This window comes from Lycium ferocissimum, chromosome 11 (genome assembly GCF_029784015.1).
Source record: "Lycium ferocissimum isolate CSIRO_LF1 chromosome 11, AGI_CSIRO_Lferr_CH_V1, whole genome shotgun sequence".
NCBI classification, from domain to species: domain Eukaryota; kingdom Viridiplantae; phylum Streptophyta; class Magnoliopsida; order Solanales; family Solanaceae; genus Lycium; species Lycium ferocissimum.
Genome location: NC_081352.1, coordinates 38,042,449 through 38,061,158, shown reverse-complemented (window position 1 = coordinate 38,061,158; position 18,710 = coordinate 38,042,449). Strand labels below are relative to the sequence as shown.

Here is an 18,710-nt window from a genome sequence, read left to right as displayed (position 1 = left end):
TGAAGTATTAAGGTCAAGAAGTATTAGTATACTCTAAAACATTTGTGACTTTTATTTTTTAAGATGTGATGTAGATGAATTTTGATTCATACTTAAAAGAATTATTGATCAATACTAATTTGTTTAAATATAATCAATTGCAACCATAGTATTACATTAGACTTTAATTTATTAATTTTCAATAGGAGTAATAAATAGTGCTAACTGGATGACAGAGACAAGTCGAGAAAAAACAAAGAGAAAAGAATGGAAAGAGGGAACAAGATCACAGAGAATCCCTTGCTATTTGTTTGCAAGTTGTTAGACACACGTAGCTTGTCTCTCTCTCTACGTCATTCAAAAGATCCCTTATATCATACCCGCATAAAAAGATAGATTATATTTGAAAATAGAGTAGGAAAGTGACTGAAAAATAGAATAAAAATTCTCTACGTTATTTGATATATTTAGGTACTAAGATTACATCCACTGCAGTTTTTATATTTTTAATGTCATCACCCCACCCCCATTTCACAATCAACTAAAGCCAATCTTTTGGATAGTCTCTTTAACAAAAGATGTCACAAGTATTTCAAAATCTTTATTTTATTTCAAATTAGTCAATATATAAAACATATCATTTACGACTAACTTTTCTAAAATTTTATATCTAAATTGTAAGTGTTAAAAAAAATTTATGATACATTGATAGGTAGTACTTTATATTAATATTATTAAATATTTTTGCGCAGAGTATTAAAAAACGTTAAAACTCAATTGATATGAACGTAAATTAATTTTAATTCCTTTCTGAATTTGTACATCAAGTAAAACATTTGGTTGGGGAACTGGTTATCACATGATTAATTATCCCAAGAATTTATTTATTCACGGATTGTTTTTCCACCTCGAACAAGGGATTAAAATAACACTACATCCCCGATAAAATTTTGGAAGAATTAATTATATACGGTAATTCTTAAGTATCCATTATGTAGATAAATTGCCTCAAATTTAATCTCTTTATTATCCCTTATACACCCTTATACCAAACCTCAAAACTCAGTGCGTCTAAAAATTATATATAACTTTTATATTTATAATTCCATTCCATTTTATATGAGACAATTTGAAGACTGAGGGTCAAATTATTTGAATATTTTTTGAGGTCGACAATTAACGATTCAAAATTCTGAAAGTTTAAAACATTTTTGACTCTTCCGATAATACCTGTGTTAATAAAATGGGACAAAAGGGATCTTTGCTTACACACAATAATGGATGTCTGATTTAACTAAAATTGACATATCTTAGGCAAAGCCACTGGTCGACCATATTTATGTGAAGGCAGTAATCTACGAATTATGAATGGTTAAGATTTAAGCATTAAAAAGGGTTGATTTCTTATAATAAAAATTATTTACACCTTTTAATGAGAATAATATAAGATAAATATCAGTGTAGGATAAAATTAAAGTTTAAAACTACCACGATATCATACCAAATCCACTCACCACGAGCTAATTTGTGATAACATATTGAAACTACTTCAGTAAAAGTCTGTATGTAAGCATTTACACGCTTACAATTTATATTTCTACTATATTGAAGAGCGTTTATCCGAAAATTTCTAATATAGTTATTAATTAAAATAATTTAAAAAAAAATTAAGGTGGAATCCGAAAAATTAGGAGACAATTGGGAAAAAAAAAAAGGTGGGGTACCACAATTTTCTTCAATGTACATCTTAAAAAAAAAAAAACGTGTATTTAGGTCGGGTCCATTTCTTTTTAGTTTATTCGGATCAACTTAAAAAAAGGACATTTAAATAATTTATTTATTTCAAAAATGAAAATTATACACTTCAAAAAATTTAAAGAAGAGAGATTCGGGATCTTAAACAAGGAATAACTCATTAACACCGAACACATTAACAACAAAAGTAAAACCAACAGATTTAAAACTTATCTCTTATGTAGGATAAAAATGCATAATTTTAGACACAAGTAACACAAATCTAATAAGGGAATAACAATCAAAAAAGAAATATAATAGAAAAATGTATAATATATTTTAAGTAAATGATGAAGTTGATCTGATCTATACTTAAAAATTTAAATTTCATGTTTTAACACATATAAAGCATTTACGAAATTTCCATCACAATTTAAAGTAGATGAAAGTGATTTAAATTCGGTAGGAATAATTATAGAAATCTTTCAATTTAAGAACCAAACCAGAAAGTCATTATTTATTTGTCCATTATACTAAAAATAATTTATTGATATTTTCAATTAATTGTAAGTTATATACTTTCTATAATAAAAATTTATAATTATATTACTAAAAGTACTCTCTCTTTATTAATTTACTCCAATTCATTTCTCATTTTATTTATTGCTTAAAAAAAGAAAGGCAAGTATCTTTGTCAAATATAGACTAGAAAACATGGAGGAAGGGTAATGGATTTAAATCATTATTAAAAAAAAAAAGGTTTTGTTCAATCCAAAATTCCCATAAAAATATATCAAGTTTTTTTATTTAAATACTAAAATTTGAGATTAAGAGAAATACTTAATTTTGGGCGGATTTTGAAATTTCTATTCGTGTGTTAACCTATAGACATTCTTTAGCGACACAAATAAAAATGAGACATCTCGCATTATCAAGATCAATAGAATTCAATAATCTAGAAAACACACACTTTAAGTTTAAACCTTTAGGGCTCGTTTGATAGGAAGTAGATTGGATTATTAATTCAACGGGATTGAAAAAAATATTCAAGATAGATGGGATAACTTCTTTGATATCCCATCTACATGGAACAAGTTATTTATTAGAGGGTGGGAGGATCAAATATTTAACCCAATTTAACAAATTACAACATAAATATATAAAAAAATTATTTATCGAGGGGTGCCATGCCACCCCAAACTATAAGTGGATTTACGTATACTGGCATTCGATATTTAGATCGCATTTAGCTGTTATAAACAAAAGTACGCAAACAATTAACTTTTTGTACTTTTTATGTTTGTTATAAACGAAAATAATATACTTGTAAATTTTAAAATCTCAATTGATTTTCATATCTCATAAATTAAAAATTGAAAAATACTAATAAATTACTACTAAATTCATAACTAATTGTACCACATTACGTATAAAGAATTAAAATTGATGGAACATATGCATCTTAAATTAATTGAGAATTTAAATATTTCAAGTTCGACGTAAGAACTCTATAATTGTATGTTGTTTCGTAACTTCTAGTCTCTTAATGATAATATAATGCTTGAACTGACGAAAATTTTTGTCCAAACTTTCAAAGAAAAAGGAAATTCGCCAGCTTTTCCTTGAAGGTTGTAAGTCTTAACAATCGACTCTTCTATTTCCAGTAGCAAAGGTTGAGAGGTTGAGGCTCTTAATCGTCACATAATATATTTTTTAAAAAATATATTATTACATGCTATTTGAGTATTTAATCGTTATAGAGGTAATTTTACAAAAAGAGTGTACATTATAATGGATGTCATTGTTATATGCACGAATCTTTGTTATAGAGAAGTAAAATATATCATGAAAAATCGATTCCGGAAAAAATCAGGCCGTTATAGTGAAATGTTGTTATAACGAATGACAAATATAAAGACGTTTGACTGTATATGGGATAACTTATCCCTCCTACCAATTGACCCCTTAATGTCTTTCTTATTTTTGTAAATTTTATCGGATCAGACTAAGATATTTAAATTGATGCAAAAAATATAATAATATTTAATTAAATTGTTCTTCACACCAACCCCACAGCCCTCACCAACCTTACAACTCTTCACTTTGAAGAGTTTGATAAGGCAACCTAACCTAAGAGACCTCATATCTAATGAGCCACGTGATGTTGACTTCCTTTTCTCATCTTACCCATTTTTACAGCCATTTCAGTTTTAAGTATTTTTAGATTAAATAATTAGAAGGATAAACTAAATTATTCATGTACTATAAAATTTTATCTGTGACACCTGTCATTAATGATTCAATCACCGACAGAAGCGCCCCTTATCCATTTTTCTTTTGTTAAGTTAATTTTTTCAATTGCCTTAATGGAAAAAAGATCTATAATATTTGTGATAATATAGATGTGGTCAATGAATGATAAGAGACCAATCTTCTCTACATTAATGCGATAAGAAGGCTGAAAAAAAAAATAGTAGTACGGGGAAAATCAGTTTTGTTGTTTTACGATTTGTGTTCATATCTTAAAGATAAATTAACAAAATTAGATTCTGATTTAACTTTTCTGTTATCTCTAATTTGTTAAAGTGAAAGTCGACCCATGAATTATGGGTGAAAGAATAGAAGATATGAATTTTGTAAAGCAACTTTAGTTCCAAATGTAATGTTCTAATTTTCACCATGAATCTTTGACAAAATGGGGGAGAGCAATGAGTTATATTCGACTATTCGCACCAGAATACGAGAAGATATGAACAATCCGACTACTATAAAAGAGAATAAAATTATCAAAATAATAAATTATCTCCTTAAATAACAGTTTCTGATCTTAAATAACTACATTGCGAGCGTTACTATAAAAGGAGAAGAAAAAATCAATGATGATAAATATTTTGTCTTAAAAAAAAAAATTCAAATAAAGTAAGAAAACCAGGGTAAATCAACAATCTGTAATATAAAAGAGTTTTTTTTTAAATCAAAATAAGAGATTCTCCCATTAAATAAGACTTTCTAACCCTAAAGGACTTTCTTATGAGTATCTATATATATAAAAAATGAGAGGTACAAGCAATGTGGTTAAGCCAAGTGGCAAGCTAATAACAAGCCACTTGGCAATTTTAAGACAAAGTTAATTTGTCTATGTAATAACATATGATTTGAATTGAAAATTACAAAATTTAAATTTGGATTGGAAGATAATTTTGTTATAATTTAAATTAAAAGATAAAGCAAATCTATATATGGATTAGATTTGAATGTGCTATCTCTTAATTTTAGTAATTATCCGCCGTAGCCCTATACTTATGGAAAATCAAGCTTATCATGTGCTTTTTTCGGATAAAGCGAACTCACGAATTTTGTTATGAAAAGATAACTGTGGTTAAGTGAATGAAGCGATAATAATACTTTTAATTTGAATGTATCTAAATAATATCACCAACAAAATCTCTACACAACAAAATTTCAAATTGGAACCGTATGGGTTAGCACACTTTTTTTTTTTTTTTCAAAATTGAAATTGGGTGGTATAAAAAGTCCTCAATGTCCACAAGTCTCTATACCTTAATTTGATGATGTGGAAATATTCCTGCATATGTTTTGCTGCCTATAAAATGATAGAGGGATAGGTGAGGAATAGGCTTCATGAAGCATATAGTCCTTTTGAGGTCCAGAAACAATTAGTTCTAGATACATGTATTTGTATTGCTTCTATGATATGAAAATGTATCACACAATCCTTTTGAAATTAGTTTTACTTTTACATGTATGTATTTGAATTATTCATGCATAATGGAAGATTCGGTAGAATTCTTTTGGAATTAGTTCCACATGTATGTATAGCTTTCTTATACCATCTAATTATGAGGCAATTTAAATACATGAAAACAATGAACTTATAGTTTTACTGTAATTAGTTCTTTGGCGATGCAGGAACAAATAACGTTATTCATTTCCTAAGGATGAAGCAGGTGATGGCTTTTGTACTGGCTCATAATATAAATTTTCAAATTCATCATAATATCTACTGCCAGACACGGTCTTTGAAATTAACTTTGTGGCATGCAGGATATTTCCGATGAAAATAAGTTATGCTTGATGATGATTTATGCATCAATTTGTTTATCCAAAGATCTTTCTTTGTATTGGACGAAGAGGCATACTTTGATTTTTTTTTTCCCCTTCAAATTTCTTAAAATACAATATTCGCATTTTCTATTTCTATTCTTTAAGAGTTGATTTGTAATTTTAGTTTTTTAGAAATTCTGAGTCGACACAAGCTGGTGAATACCTAAGAGACTACAAGGTTAGAATTTAAATGTGTACATCATATTTTATATATTTTTTAAACCTTTAATATGTTGTTTCTCTTTGAAAATTGAAAGCATTCCAAAGGTACATATTGAATTTAAAAGTGTATATAAACATTTTTACAGTTTGATTGTAGGAACTGGCAAAGCTATGCAAAGAGTCCTTAAAAAAGGTATGAAAAGAAAGAGGAAAAAAATTACACATTAATAGATTAATTACGTACAATTTTCTTTTGTCTTATAATTAAGAGTTTAGAATTTTTCAAAAATTATATTTTTGATAAATTACCCTAGCATTTTTAAAAGCAAATTTACCTGCTACAACCTACATGAATATTCTGATTACGATGATTACATTATTGCCCATTTTGTGGCTTTTATCAAATGGTAGAAATCACCGTATGTACATAATTTGAAATATTCTTTTTTTCTTCATTTAATAATTGTTTTATATATATAAATAGAATATGCAGGAATTGTTTTAGATTTTGTGCAAAATCATGCTATCGAGTTAATAAAGCTACACGTTTTTAAATATTTATTGATTTATGTTGTATGTTACTAGGATTCTGGTAGTATATTGTGACAGGAGGGAGAAATTAGCTCAAGTTGTTGTCGAATGCATTCGAGGGAATCAAGCGGATTGGACCCATTGGTTGGGGCTTTCAGATAAATATTTTGATTTTGATTTTCTTAAGTTGATTCAATTTCGATATCGGTAGGATATTTCATTTAGAGAGAGTAAAATGAAATGTAAAGTTACTGCAAAGAGAAAATTTTATGTTTGAGCTCATTCAAGTCATCCAAAAATAGTGTTTTATGGGACAACTACGGAGTTTACCGAAATATAACGTGGAAAGGGATTAGATATTTAGATTGGGCTTTTCTCAAAGAAGTTTTTGCTATCATTTTATTGGAAAAAGTTACTTTAGTCTTTTGAAGAAGTAGCTGATCTTATTACTATCTAAAAACACATGAATTCCTTTTGTACTAACTCATTTTCAGCGCGCTTTAAGGAAAATCTATCAATTTGTTCACACGCCTTCTACATGTTATTTCTCAAAATAATAAAATATATTTACATCTAAACATATATGCCCCTTAACCGTAATTAAGCGTCAAAAAGTTTTTATTCTTTCTTAAGTTGAATAGTTGATATAAATTGGATAGGCGTCTATATCTTCTATATTATACTAAACTTGAATATTAAGTTAAGTGATGCGTTAAAGTATGTAAAATGATATATTACTTGGACAGAGTTAATATAACATTTTAATAAAAAAATTGAATTGAATGTGGTTGATTTTTTAACTAAAAGATAAAAAAAATTCTAAAAAGATTATATATATATGTCATTGCTTATATCGACCTATATATTATAATAAAAGGATTATAGGATTAGATATTAGTCCAAATGATGTATTGATTAAAAAAAAAAAAAAAGCCACATTGTAGTATTAGGACAAGGCTAATCGGTATTGAAATATACATTTTTTAATTGAGTTTAATTGAAAGATGAAAATATTTGAATTCAGTGTCGCCAATTTGAATTAGGGGCATGTGATGATTTTTGAAAATGAAATAATACTTAAAATATAATTTATATTATCATGAATAACTATAATGAGGATAAGTGTCTTGAAAATTAAGCCAAGTGGTGCTTCAAAAAAGTCACGTGGCAATATTTCGACGAAATTAATGAGCATTGTAATAAAATCATGCAACTGAAATCTCAATACATAAAATCTAAAACTAAACAATTATTAAAAAATGATAATAAAAAATATAATGGAGTATATTGATACTTTGCATTAGTTCGGAGAATAAAATAAAGTGAATAACGAATAATTAAAAATATAGTTTATCAATTTAAAACTTGAAAGAAATCTAGGAATAGAATAAAATTTAAAAATATCAGAGAGACTTATATCAAGAATAAAAATATTCTATGTCTATTCTTATTTAGCTCTATATATTATATTTAAAGGAAAGTAATGAGAAAGGACATTAAATCAAATGTCAAGCAAACAATAAGTCATTTAGTTATTTTCTATTCATGCACATAATTTCGGTAATAAAAATTAAAACAACAAATGTTATTATTGTTAGCTAAAGAGAAGGAATGTTTAATTGCTTAATACGCATAATACGAAAATAGTATTAGCAAAAACATTAATAGATTTCAAAACAAAAGAATTGAAGGACGAGTTTTATATTTTCGAGTAATTCAAAATTACAATTTTGAATAACATGTGAAATTATTTGGACCATAGGTGAAATACTAAATGAGATAAACCGGTAAAAAATAGCATAACAAAAGAAAAAGATGGATATTTACAATGCTTATATGGATGGAGAGAAACCGAAGGCAATTTGAAAATGTAAGTAGAATTGCGGAAGCAATAGCAAAGAATAAATCAAATGATAAGTTATTAAAAGTCACATAATAGTATAACAATACTAGGTAATATATAGGCAACAATGATTAGTAAGGAAGAAAAAAGACACAAAAATATAGAAGGATAAGATTTATTTGAATTTATATAAGAAAGCATTTTGAATTATGATAAAATTTTGGAAAATCATGTAATTAAAATATCAACAGATAAAGTCAAAAACAAAAATTATTGAACAATTCAAGGAACGAATCATTTTCTTTATCGGGAAAAGGCCGTATTAGGAGTTTTGGTTATTTCAATCTACATAATGAAAATTGAAATATATAATTAATTATCAATTAAGTTATCCAAAAGTACCAAAACCAGCAAAAATTGGTTTAAGAAATTTAAATTAATAAAAATATTTATAGCAATGCATCAGTTTCTCAAACATAAATGGTGGCAATATTTTTAGCAATAATTCTAATAAGAAATCATTAAAAATATCAATTAAAGATTAGTGTGGTGAATAGTTGAGTTTGAAAACTCAATAGTGATAATTTTACACATTAGTACTTTGGAAATAAAATTTGTCACGATTAGTTCTTTTGATATCAACCGCGCATCGCGCGGGTACGGATACTAGTTAATATAAAAGGAGAAGAAAAAATCAATTATTGTAAATGTTATGCCTCTTTAAAAAAGATCAAATTAGATTAAAAAATCTGGATATATCCTAACAAAAGGAGAAAAAAGGCATTAATCATGAACAAAGAAAAAACAGAAAAAAATAAAGCCCAAGAGATCATTTTCAAACATAATTCAGGTGAAAAGTGGTGAAGTTGGTGTTCCAATTCATCATAATATACTTTTTAATGGTGGTTGAATGGTTACAATTAATTGACGGCGTCTCTACTCTAAACAATAATAACGCTTGCATGGTTTGACAAATATAATAGCAGCTGCCTTAGTTATACAAAACATTACAATTAAGAACCAATTGACTTTCCATAATAGTGACAACACAACAATGCTGTACACTATAGACTTGAATAATGCAGACAGTGAAAAAGGAAACAAATAAATAAATAAATAAATAAATACGAAGGTACAAATGCTTTGCACTCAATAATAATAAGATATTACTTAATTGAACTTTTGGTAAGTGCCTTAATGAACTTGATTTCAGTATATTTTACTAGTATAATCTTTTATACGATATTCAGAATTCTTATCTTTGTGGATTGCAGCATAATCTAACCTGTTATCCTTATAACTAGTGTAAAAATCTTTCTACCTAATTAAAGTTGAAGTTCCATTACTTATGCAATCAAATTATATCTTATAGTTTGTAATCCTTATTGTTATTAAAGTAAAGTTGAAAATGATGAGCTAAATATGATTTCACGTTACACTTGCAAATCCGTTATTGTATATCATGAGATCAATAAATTAGCAAAAGCAAATCTAAAATATGATTTACTAAGAAACCACTAATTATGAAAATAAATTATAGTATAATAGAACCATTACTGCATTACCAAAGAGATTAATAAATTCCTTTTAAGGACCATTCAATTCAGCAAAAGGTTATCTAAACATTCTTTCATAGGATAGCATGAATAAAATAAAGGAAATACGTACTCTCAATCTCGAAAATAAAAAGAAAAAATAACTACAAAAGAGAGCCCCCCCTTTTTTTTGTTGTTGTTTAAATACAACTTACCTATAGTTTAAAAAATATTATTATAAACAAAAAAAAGTACAACTTGGCTTCCCTTCCCCGTATGCCAGTCCGTACCTACAAAGGGGCACAAATAAATAAATATTCTTTCCATTCCCTTTTAATAATCTGGTACTAGTATACTGAACATAAATTATTCTTTTTGCAAATCAATTTTGACAGTCTAAGCGATGTTTATTTATGTGACAGGTAATTTTTAGCATTGACAGTGAATATGTTACCAACAATAACAACATACATACAAGTGGGGTTTGGGGAGTTTAGAGTGTACCCAAATCTTACCCTACTTTAACAGATAGAGAGCCTGTTTCCGATAGATCCTCGGCTCAAGTAAGGAAGAAGCGAAAACATACGCGCGGTGCGAACAACAAGAACATATTATTATATTGCCAGGAAAACAAAAAACAAAAAAGGCTCGGCAAAAGTTATTATGTTATATAAAAATAAATTTATCTAACTAGAAAAGTTAAATTTGGTGTAATTTCTCTTTTTAAAATATCTTTTTTCTAATACTCTCTTCGTCCCAATTTATGTGATACTTTTCACTTTTCGAGAGTCAATTTGACTAAACTTTTAAATTAGATTAGATTAACTTAGTATTTTAAAATTAAAATTTATATATTTGAAAAACTACATGAAATATACTATAAGTTGCAATTTTTCATATATTAATTTAGTGAAAAAATACATCTTAGTCAAAGTTGATGCAATTTGAATCTCGAAAGCGAAAACTATCACATAAATTAGATAGTAGCACTATAAGGGGTCGTTTGGTTGGAAACAAGTTATCCCAGGATAACTTATCATGGGATTAATTATTCCGGGATTAGGTATTCCACCCTCTCACAGGGATAAAATAACACTACAATCTCGGATAACTAATCCCAGGATTAGATATACCACCATTTTATCTCAACCAAACGTGAAATAAATTCATCTCAAATGTAATTTCAAAATTATTTATCCTTATTACCAAACGAGCCCTAATATCATACAAAATGGAGTATAAAAAACACAAAGAAAAGTCAAAAATAATTAGAAGGGTTAAACACAACCACATAAACACGCAAAGCCAGAGCCATGTTTTGGCCTTTAAAAAGACCTTAGAACTCACCATTTTTCCTCTCCTTTCTTCTTCCTCTTCATTTGCCTTCCTAAATTTCTCCATCTTCCAAAACCTGAAAAAGTGTCTCCTCTTTCTTTAAATTTTTGTAGAATTCTTAGTCTTAAACTGATAAGTCTTTTTTGTTTTTTTGTATGTTAGTTTATAAAAAGAAGCATAGTGGTTTCTTGAAAAGTGGATGAGTAAGTTGGTATTTGGTGTTAGTATATTTGGATACGTTAATTTTTGTGAAAGAAAAACAAGGGATTGCAGTTTGGTTATAAGGAGTTGGTGTAGGTGGGGCAAGTGTGGTTGAATAATTTTCTTGATTTATTTCCTTTTTGGGGTTATCAAGATTTTTTTTTTTTTTGATCTGATCTTTTGTTTAAGATCAGGGGACTTAGAGAAGAAAAGGGTACCTGAAAATATCATTTTTTGTTGTTGAATTTATTTGGTTTTTCAAGATTGTTTTTGAAGTCTTGAAAAGATGCAGCAAGAGCAACGCAAGAAGGTTTGTTTGTTTCTTTCTTTCTTTCTATTCCTATTTGGGATTATTCTTTGTTTCTGTTTAATAAAGGAGAGATCTTGATTGAGAATTTGCTACTTTTTGTTTCTTGATATTAAGATTTGAGGGAACCCTAATTAGCTTTAAAAGATGGGTTTTTTTAGGTATTGAAATGATATTGGGTTGAATAGAGGAAATGGATATAGAGGTTTTATAGCTGTTTGACTATTTTAATGCTATTTGATGTAATTTAGAATATGTAGGTAAGTTATTAAAGATTAAGATGGAGAATTTGCATATGGAGGACTAAGTTATTTGATTATCAGAAATTGTTGTAATCTCTAACCATATTGCCAATTAACTTTTGTGGAATTAGTCGTTTCGTCTTGTTACTATTCTCTCATAGTTTTGGAATGTTCTTTATTTTCCCGCTGTTTTTTTTGCCTTTTCTAGATTCCGGATTTTTACTTCGTGCTAGTTTGAAATGTGATCTGATGCTTTAATCCTTTGTTTGGCCTCATATGTCTCTGAAATAGTGTTTCATGATTGTCTAGTCTGATTTTCAAATTGGAACATATTCTCTTTTCAAGTTACAAACCAATCCTTGTTTTTCTCTTTGTTGAAAAGTAAAGTGGGTTTTTATGATCCGATAAAGAATCAAACTTATTTAAATGTTCCTGCTATTTTATATTTCCTTGAAAAAGGGGCTAAGTCTGTTGATCTAGGAATGTAATTGATATTGCATGAACATATGCTTTGAGATATCAAGCGACGTGCAGATTTTAGGATATATTTAGTTTGCCTATTAGTCAGTAAACTATGATAAACTACTGTGGCATGCATATCTGATATTTTGTTAATGATCGTACAGAGTTCCAAAGAAGTGGAGTTTTTCACTGAGTACGGTGATGCTAATAGGTACAAAATTTTGGAAGTTATAGGCAAGGGAAGTTATGGAGTAGTTTGTGCTGCAATTGACACTCATACAGGAGAGAAAGTGGCTATAAAGAAAATAACTGATATTTTTGAGCACATCTCTGATGCAATTCGAATTCTACGTGAAGTCAAATTGCTTAGACTTCTAAGGCATCCCGATATTGTTGAAATTAAGCGAATCATCTTACCACCTTCAAGACGAGAATTCAGAGATATTTATGTTGTTTTTGAGCTTATGGAATCTGATCTTCACCATGTCATTAAGGCTAACGATGACTTGACACATGAGCACCACCGTTTTTTCCTCTATCAGATGCTGCGAGCATTGAAATTTATGCACCCAGGTAAAAAAATCTAATGAATTCGGTGACTCTTAGTATTATGACTTCTGTCATTAACTTTTTCCAAGGATGTTTATTTTCAACCCTCGGTGAAAGAGAGGGGGAGGCCAGGGGACGAGGGTTTGGTTTTTTTTTCTGCTGTTTTGACTGATGTATCTGTTTATTTCAGCAAATGTGTACCATCGAGATCTTAAGCCAAAGAACATTTTGGCAAATGCAAATTGTAAACTCAAAATATGTGATTTTGGATTGGCAAGGGTTGCATTCAACGATACTCCAACCACTACATTTTGGACGGTATGCTTTCATGTTAGCTCTATGCCATATGCTATCTATGAGATATACTTGGGTTTTGTTGAAACTCACATAAAGCTTTACTAAGATGGACACTCTCGTTCATTTAATCTTTGATTTTGACTAAAACTTTCTTGATTTTTGTCTTCTTCTGTTACGTCATGCAGGATTATGTTGCTACAAGGTGGTACCGTGCACCAGAGCTATGCGGGTCTTTCTTCTCCAAGGTAATTATATGCTAATAATGTGCAGCTTGTTTTAGCTTCCTTATAAAAGCTACTTGTTCATCTATGAGTTCCATTCTAGAACTTCGTCTTAGGTGGTGTTTATATATCAAAATGCTTTGTCATCAAAAGATATGTCAAAATACTTTTCAAGTATCCATACAAGAAAAAAGGGAAAGAGAAAACCAACTCACAATTGTGTTTATGGCCCATTTCTCTATTAAACAAATTTTAGGGTCACATATTAAGTCATAACTTCGTTAGCCCCTTCCTTGCTAGCCAATGCATAGTTACAGAGCATTTTCACGCCTGTTTTGCTTGGATTGAGTTGTTTAGATTCTGTTTTTGACATCAGTAAAGCCTCCTTTCCCCATGCTTTAGAAAGGTGAAAAGGTACCTGTCATGTTCACTATTGTTGCCATGTCTCCTGTATTGATAGTGTCAAAAAGGAAGGGCTTTCTGGTTAAAATAGAAGATTTTGTTCAGTTCTGAGTGTGTATTAAATAGTGATGTGTAGATTAAAATCATTCTTGTTCAGGGAGGACTATTGAACTCCTGGAAGTTGATTTTTCTATTCTTCAGGTAATTGTGTTAGGTCTTGGGTCAATTTTTCACAGTAGGTGTTACTGATGTTTTGCTGATTTGGCTTCTAATTCGTGTATAATTCCCTGCAGTATACACCTGCTATTGATATCTGGAGTATCGGGTGTATTTTTGCGGAGGTCTTGACCGGAAAACCATTATTTCCGGGCAAAAGTGTTGTTCACCAGTTGGATTTGATTACTGATCTTCTTGGGACACCATCAGCTGATATCATATCTGGGGTAAGAACCATCACTTGATTGGGTTTTGTTCATCTTAAGCATTGTCTGGCAGCGTATTCAGGAGCGGATCCACCTTAAAGGGTGGGGGTGGCATGGCACCCCCTAGATTAATAATTTTTTTATATACTTATGTTGTAATTTGCTTAAATTAGGTTAAATATTTGATCCTGCCACCCCCAGTCTTAAATTAGACAAAGGTGCCACGGCTGGTAGACACAAGTTTGAATCTATCTTGAACATTTTCCGACTCCCTTTTTTCTTTGTGCTTTTTACTTTCTTTATACCAGTAATTCCCTTTTTGGCTCTCCCAATTTTCTATTTGTCTTTTTATTATTTATATTGCCTTTCCTCTTTCTATTATTTTATTGTGATCTCTAGCGAGAACACACAAATAGAAACTTCAAAATCCCTTAAATTAAGCATTTCTCTTAATCTCAAATATGTGAGTATTTAAATCAAAAAACTTGAGTCAACGGGAATTTTGGATTGAGATCAAAATTCAATTTTTTTTTTTATATAATTTCTTTTGTTTATTACTCCCTCCATCCATGTTTACTTGTCTATATTTGACTTGGACACTCTTAATAAGCAACAAAAAAAATGAGAAATGAATTGGAGTACTTAATAATAAGGATAAAATAGGTATAAAATGGTAAATTTTATGCCTTGGTTTTTCAAACTATATAACTTACAAGTAAAAGTGGACAAATAAAAATGGACGGAGGGAGTGTATTATAAAAATTTATGCTATTGTATAATTTTTAAATTCAATTTAAATCACTTTACTAGTTAAATTGTGATGGAAATTTCGTAAGCAATGCTTAGAAAAAACATGAAATTTATGATTTATTTTTGAGAACTTGTAGTTTATCGAATTCTACATTTATTTATGGGGTGTATTTACCTGTTGAAGAGTTTTTCTATTATTTTTCTTATTTTGTTTGGTGTAATTCCCTTATTGAAGATGTTATTTTACTTTTGCAAATTCATTTTTTAATATATATAAGAGATGCAAGTCCCTTGGTGAAAATGTTGATTTTACTTTTGTTGTTAATGGGTGTGATTATGCTAATTATGTTCGTTTCTTGATTTTTGAGATGTAATTCGTATTTGCAAATAAAAAAAAGCCTACTAAGTTGACCCGAATAAACTAAAAAGAGATGGACCCGACCCAAATACACGTTCTTAACAAGATGTACATTGAAAAAAAGTGTGGCACTCGCCACCTTCAAATCCTAGATCCGCATCTGAGCGTATTGATAGAAGAATATTCCCTCGACTGCAGGTTCGTAATGATAAGGCAAGGAAGTATTTGACAGACATGAGGAAAAAGAGCCCAGTTCCTTTTACTGAGAAATTTCAAAAAGCAGATCCTTTGGCCCTCCGACTGTTACAGAGGTTGTTAGCATTTGATCCAAAGGATCGCCCAACTGCTGAAGAGGTAACACTCCCTCATATATTCGTCATGTTAAGATTACATGAATCGGTGAATGGCATCTCTTGTGCTTTTCCTTTCTAATTTCATTTTCAATTTTGTGTGTTTGTCCTCCTATATTTTAGGCTTTGGCTGATCCGTACTTCAAGGGACTGGCCAAGATTGAGAGGGAACCTTGTAGTCAACCAATATCAAAGCTGGAGTTCGAGTTTGAGCGACGAAGGGTCACAAAGGATGACATCAGAGAACTAATATTTAGGGAGATACTAGAGTATCATCCTCAACTTCTAAAGGACTACCTGGCTGGAAATAATGGTGCAAATTTTCTCTATCCTAGGTTTGTAATATACTTCTCTAATCTCTACTATATCTTGTCTCTGTTTTCTTGTACCATAATATCTTATCTAAATTACTGACTGATGATGTGACAATCATTGGATATGCAGTGCCATTGGTAATTTCAGAAGGCAATTTGCTTATCTAGAGGAAAATAGTGGTAAAAGTGGCCCAGTAGTTCCTCCTGGTCGAAAGCATGTCTCTCTCCCACGGTAAGATTCCACGAGTTGTTTGTGTTGGTTTTGTGTCCATGAATATGTCCTTTTCATTTATGCTTCTGTTTGTTCTTGTATTTGCTGGAGAAGTAACCTAGAACAATAAGAAGTTGTACTTGCATACTTTCTGCATGAATGGGAAAAGCTGTTGCCTAGAGCCTCCCCCCCCCCCCCCCCCCTCTTTTCCCTTTGCTCTCTCCCTTCAGTCTCTTTATTTCGGGCTTCATCACGAATGTTCTTAAATTTGTTGCAGATCTACTGTAAATTCCAGTACCATTCCACCCAGAACACAGCAGAATCCTATGTTTGATCACAGGCAAATAGCAGAAAAGGCAACTGCTGGCGTCAGAGTCGCAGACCAGAAGGTTTTGCGGCCACCACCTCGAGTACCCACAGGTATGGTTAACATTGTCTATGCTGGCATCTTTTTGTCTACAGTCTTCAAAGTGAAGTCAAATATTTCACTAGTAATATGTTGGACGAACTGGAACTCACTACTCAGCTATGGAGAAGGCAATTTAGGGCATCTTCTTAAGTTAACCCTCCTTTCAGGGGGTGGGGGCCGATCATATTTAGTGGTGCCCCAATGAGTATATACGTAATGCTGAAACTTAGGGACCCATTTGGCCATGAGAATTTTTGACTTTTTTTCCAGTTTTTTTTTTTTTTTCATTTTATTTGGAAATCAGCGGTTGGCCAAGTTGTATTTGGAATTTGGAAAACAGCAAAAACCCAGGGTTTCACTTTTTTCACTTTCAGTACATTCAAATAACCAGATATTTTTTGCAAAAACTATAACCATACACAACTTCATCTTCAACTCCAACTTCAAAATTACAAAAAAAGTGATTTGGTTTTCATGGCCAAACGCCGGCTTAGGAAGTGTTGTATGCTTGTTGCGTTCGCTTTTCCTTGTCAAATATTACTGATGGTGGGTTGTGCATGTTAGTTGGATTCTTCTTTAATATTCATTTCTATTATTTTCAGCCAAACCTGGAAGGGTTGTAAGACCATATGATGGTGACAGGAGCATCACTGATGGAAGAATATATTCCCAGAACTCTGTCGTCCCACCTCACGGCATGTCCCCACATTATCTGTACAGAAGTAACTCTGCACATCTAGAAAAGTGCAGGACAGAAGCAGAGAAGGACCGCTCTCAAGTTAAACCGCAACCTGGGCAGTACACGGTTGCCAAATCGACGGCTAGTATGAGTTTCGATATGAACACTAACCCGTATTATCATACACAGGCAAGGGTAGCACAGATAGGAGGTCAGATCGCCATGGATGCAAAACTACTACAGGCGCAAACACAGTTTGGTGCAGTCGGTGCTGCAGCTGTCGCTGTTGCTGCTCACAGAGAGGTTGGCACTGTTCAGTATGGTCTAACTTAGCAGAGACTATCTTTGAATCAAGTGAGGACATCCACCTTGTAGTTATGACAGTTCGGGATGTGCATTTTCCTCGAATCAAGCAGCACGGGAGATTTGAAGAGGGATCTATTGACGCGGTAGATGACAGACAACCAGTAATATGGCATTAGTCAGGGTCTCTAATAGGCATTCTTTAGCTTTAGTTTACCCTGTTGAGTTAGTATTTATGCCTCTGTAAATATATAGGTACTGCATCATTGATATTAATGAAGAAAAAAGTGGTTCTTTGCTTCACTTGTTCAACTATTCCTATTTCATGCGTCTAGAGAAAGATCGTGAAGGAAATGAGTTGATTCTCTCGAGTTTTAAGTAACCTAAATGGGGAAATAGTGGAAAAAGATCCAGACTGAGTGGATATCAAACAAACAATTCAATTACTATCTGTTCATTCTGCATGTAACTAAAATAGTTGCACCTAAGCTGATGGATGACCAATATATCTTTGATGGAGGAGAATCAGAATCCTCTGTTATGGGCCATTGTTGACGTGAGGTAAGGATTTCTAAAGAAAATGCTTCTGCTGCAAATTCAAAAAGATAAGTTTTGGTTGGCATCCCTGCAAGTTTATGTACGTCGACTAATATACCAGACAACATATAGTTCATAAGCATAGTTAAGGTTGAAATAGGATCTCACTGAGATAGGCACCATAGCTTGTTTCTGTTCTCTAGTATTATCATTCAAAACCACCAACAATTTGGCTCATCTTGCAATTTATGATTGTCGCCAAGATATATTTCTTTCCATTTATCTGCATATTGGTCAACAGAGTGCCTAGGGGTGTACATGGATCGGGTTGGTTCGAATTTTTTAAATACCAAACCAAACCAATTGCATCGGATTTTTAAGTTTATACACCAAACCAATAAAATTCGCGTTTTTCAACCTCAGGTTTTATCGGGTTATTCGGTTTTCTCGGA

The 18,710-nt window shown here is 30.9% G+C and overlaps 1 protein-coding gene and 1 long non-coding RNA gene across 2 annotated transcripts; one reads left to right on the top strand and one right to left on the bottom strand.

Annotated features, from left to right (window-relative positions):
* Positions 1 to 9,916: 9,916 nt before the first annotated feature.
* Positions 9,917 to 11,521, bottom strand: LOC132037606 (uncharacterized). The gene is made up of 2 exons (XR_009409933.1): positions 11,257 to 11,521; positions 9,917 to 10,199 (listed from the first exon to the last, which is right to left on the bottom strand). It is a non-coding gene; the product is annotated as an uncharacterized LOC132037606 (long non-coding RNA).
* Positions 11,250 to 18,024, top strand: LOC132037605 (mitogen-activated protein kinase 19-like). The gene is made up of 10 exons (XM_059428140.1): positions 11,250 to 11,755; positions 12,621 to 13,029; positions 13,196 to 13,323; positions 13,488 to 13,547; positions 14,219 to 14,368; positions 15,654 to 15,809; positions 15,929 to 16,140; positions 16,250 to 16,351; positions 16,608 to 16,750; positions 17,342 to 18,024. The coding sequence occupies exons 1-10, from the start codon at positions 11,732 to 11,734 to the stop codon at positions 17,749 to 17,751; spliced, it is 1,794 nt and encodes a 597-aa protein (XP_059284123.1). The 5' UTR covers positions 11,250 to 11,731; the 3' UTR covers positions 17,752 to 18,024.
* Positions 18,025 to 18,710: the final 686 nt, after the last annotated feature.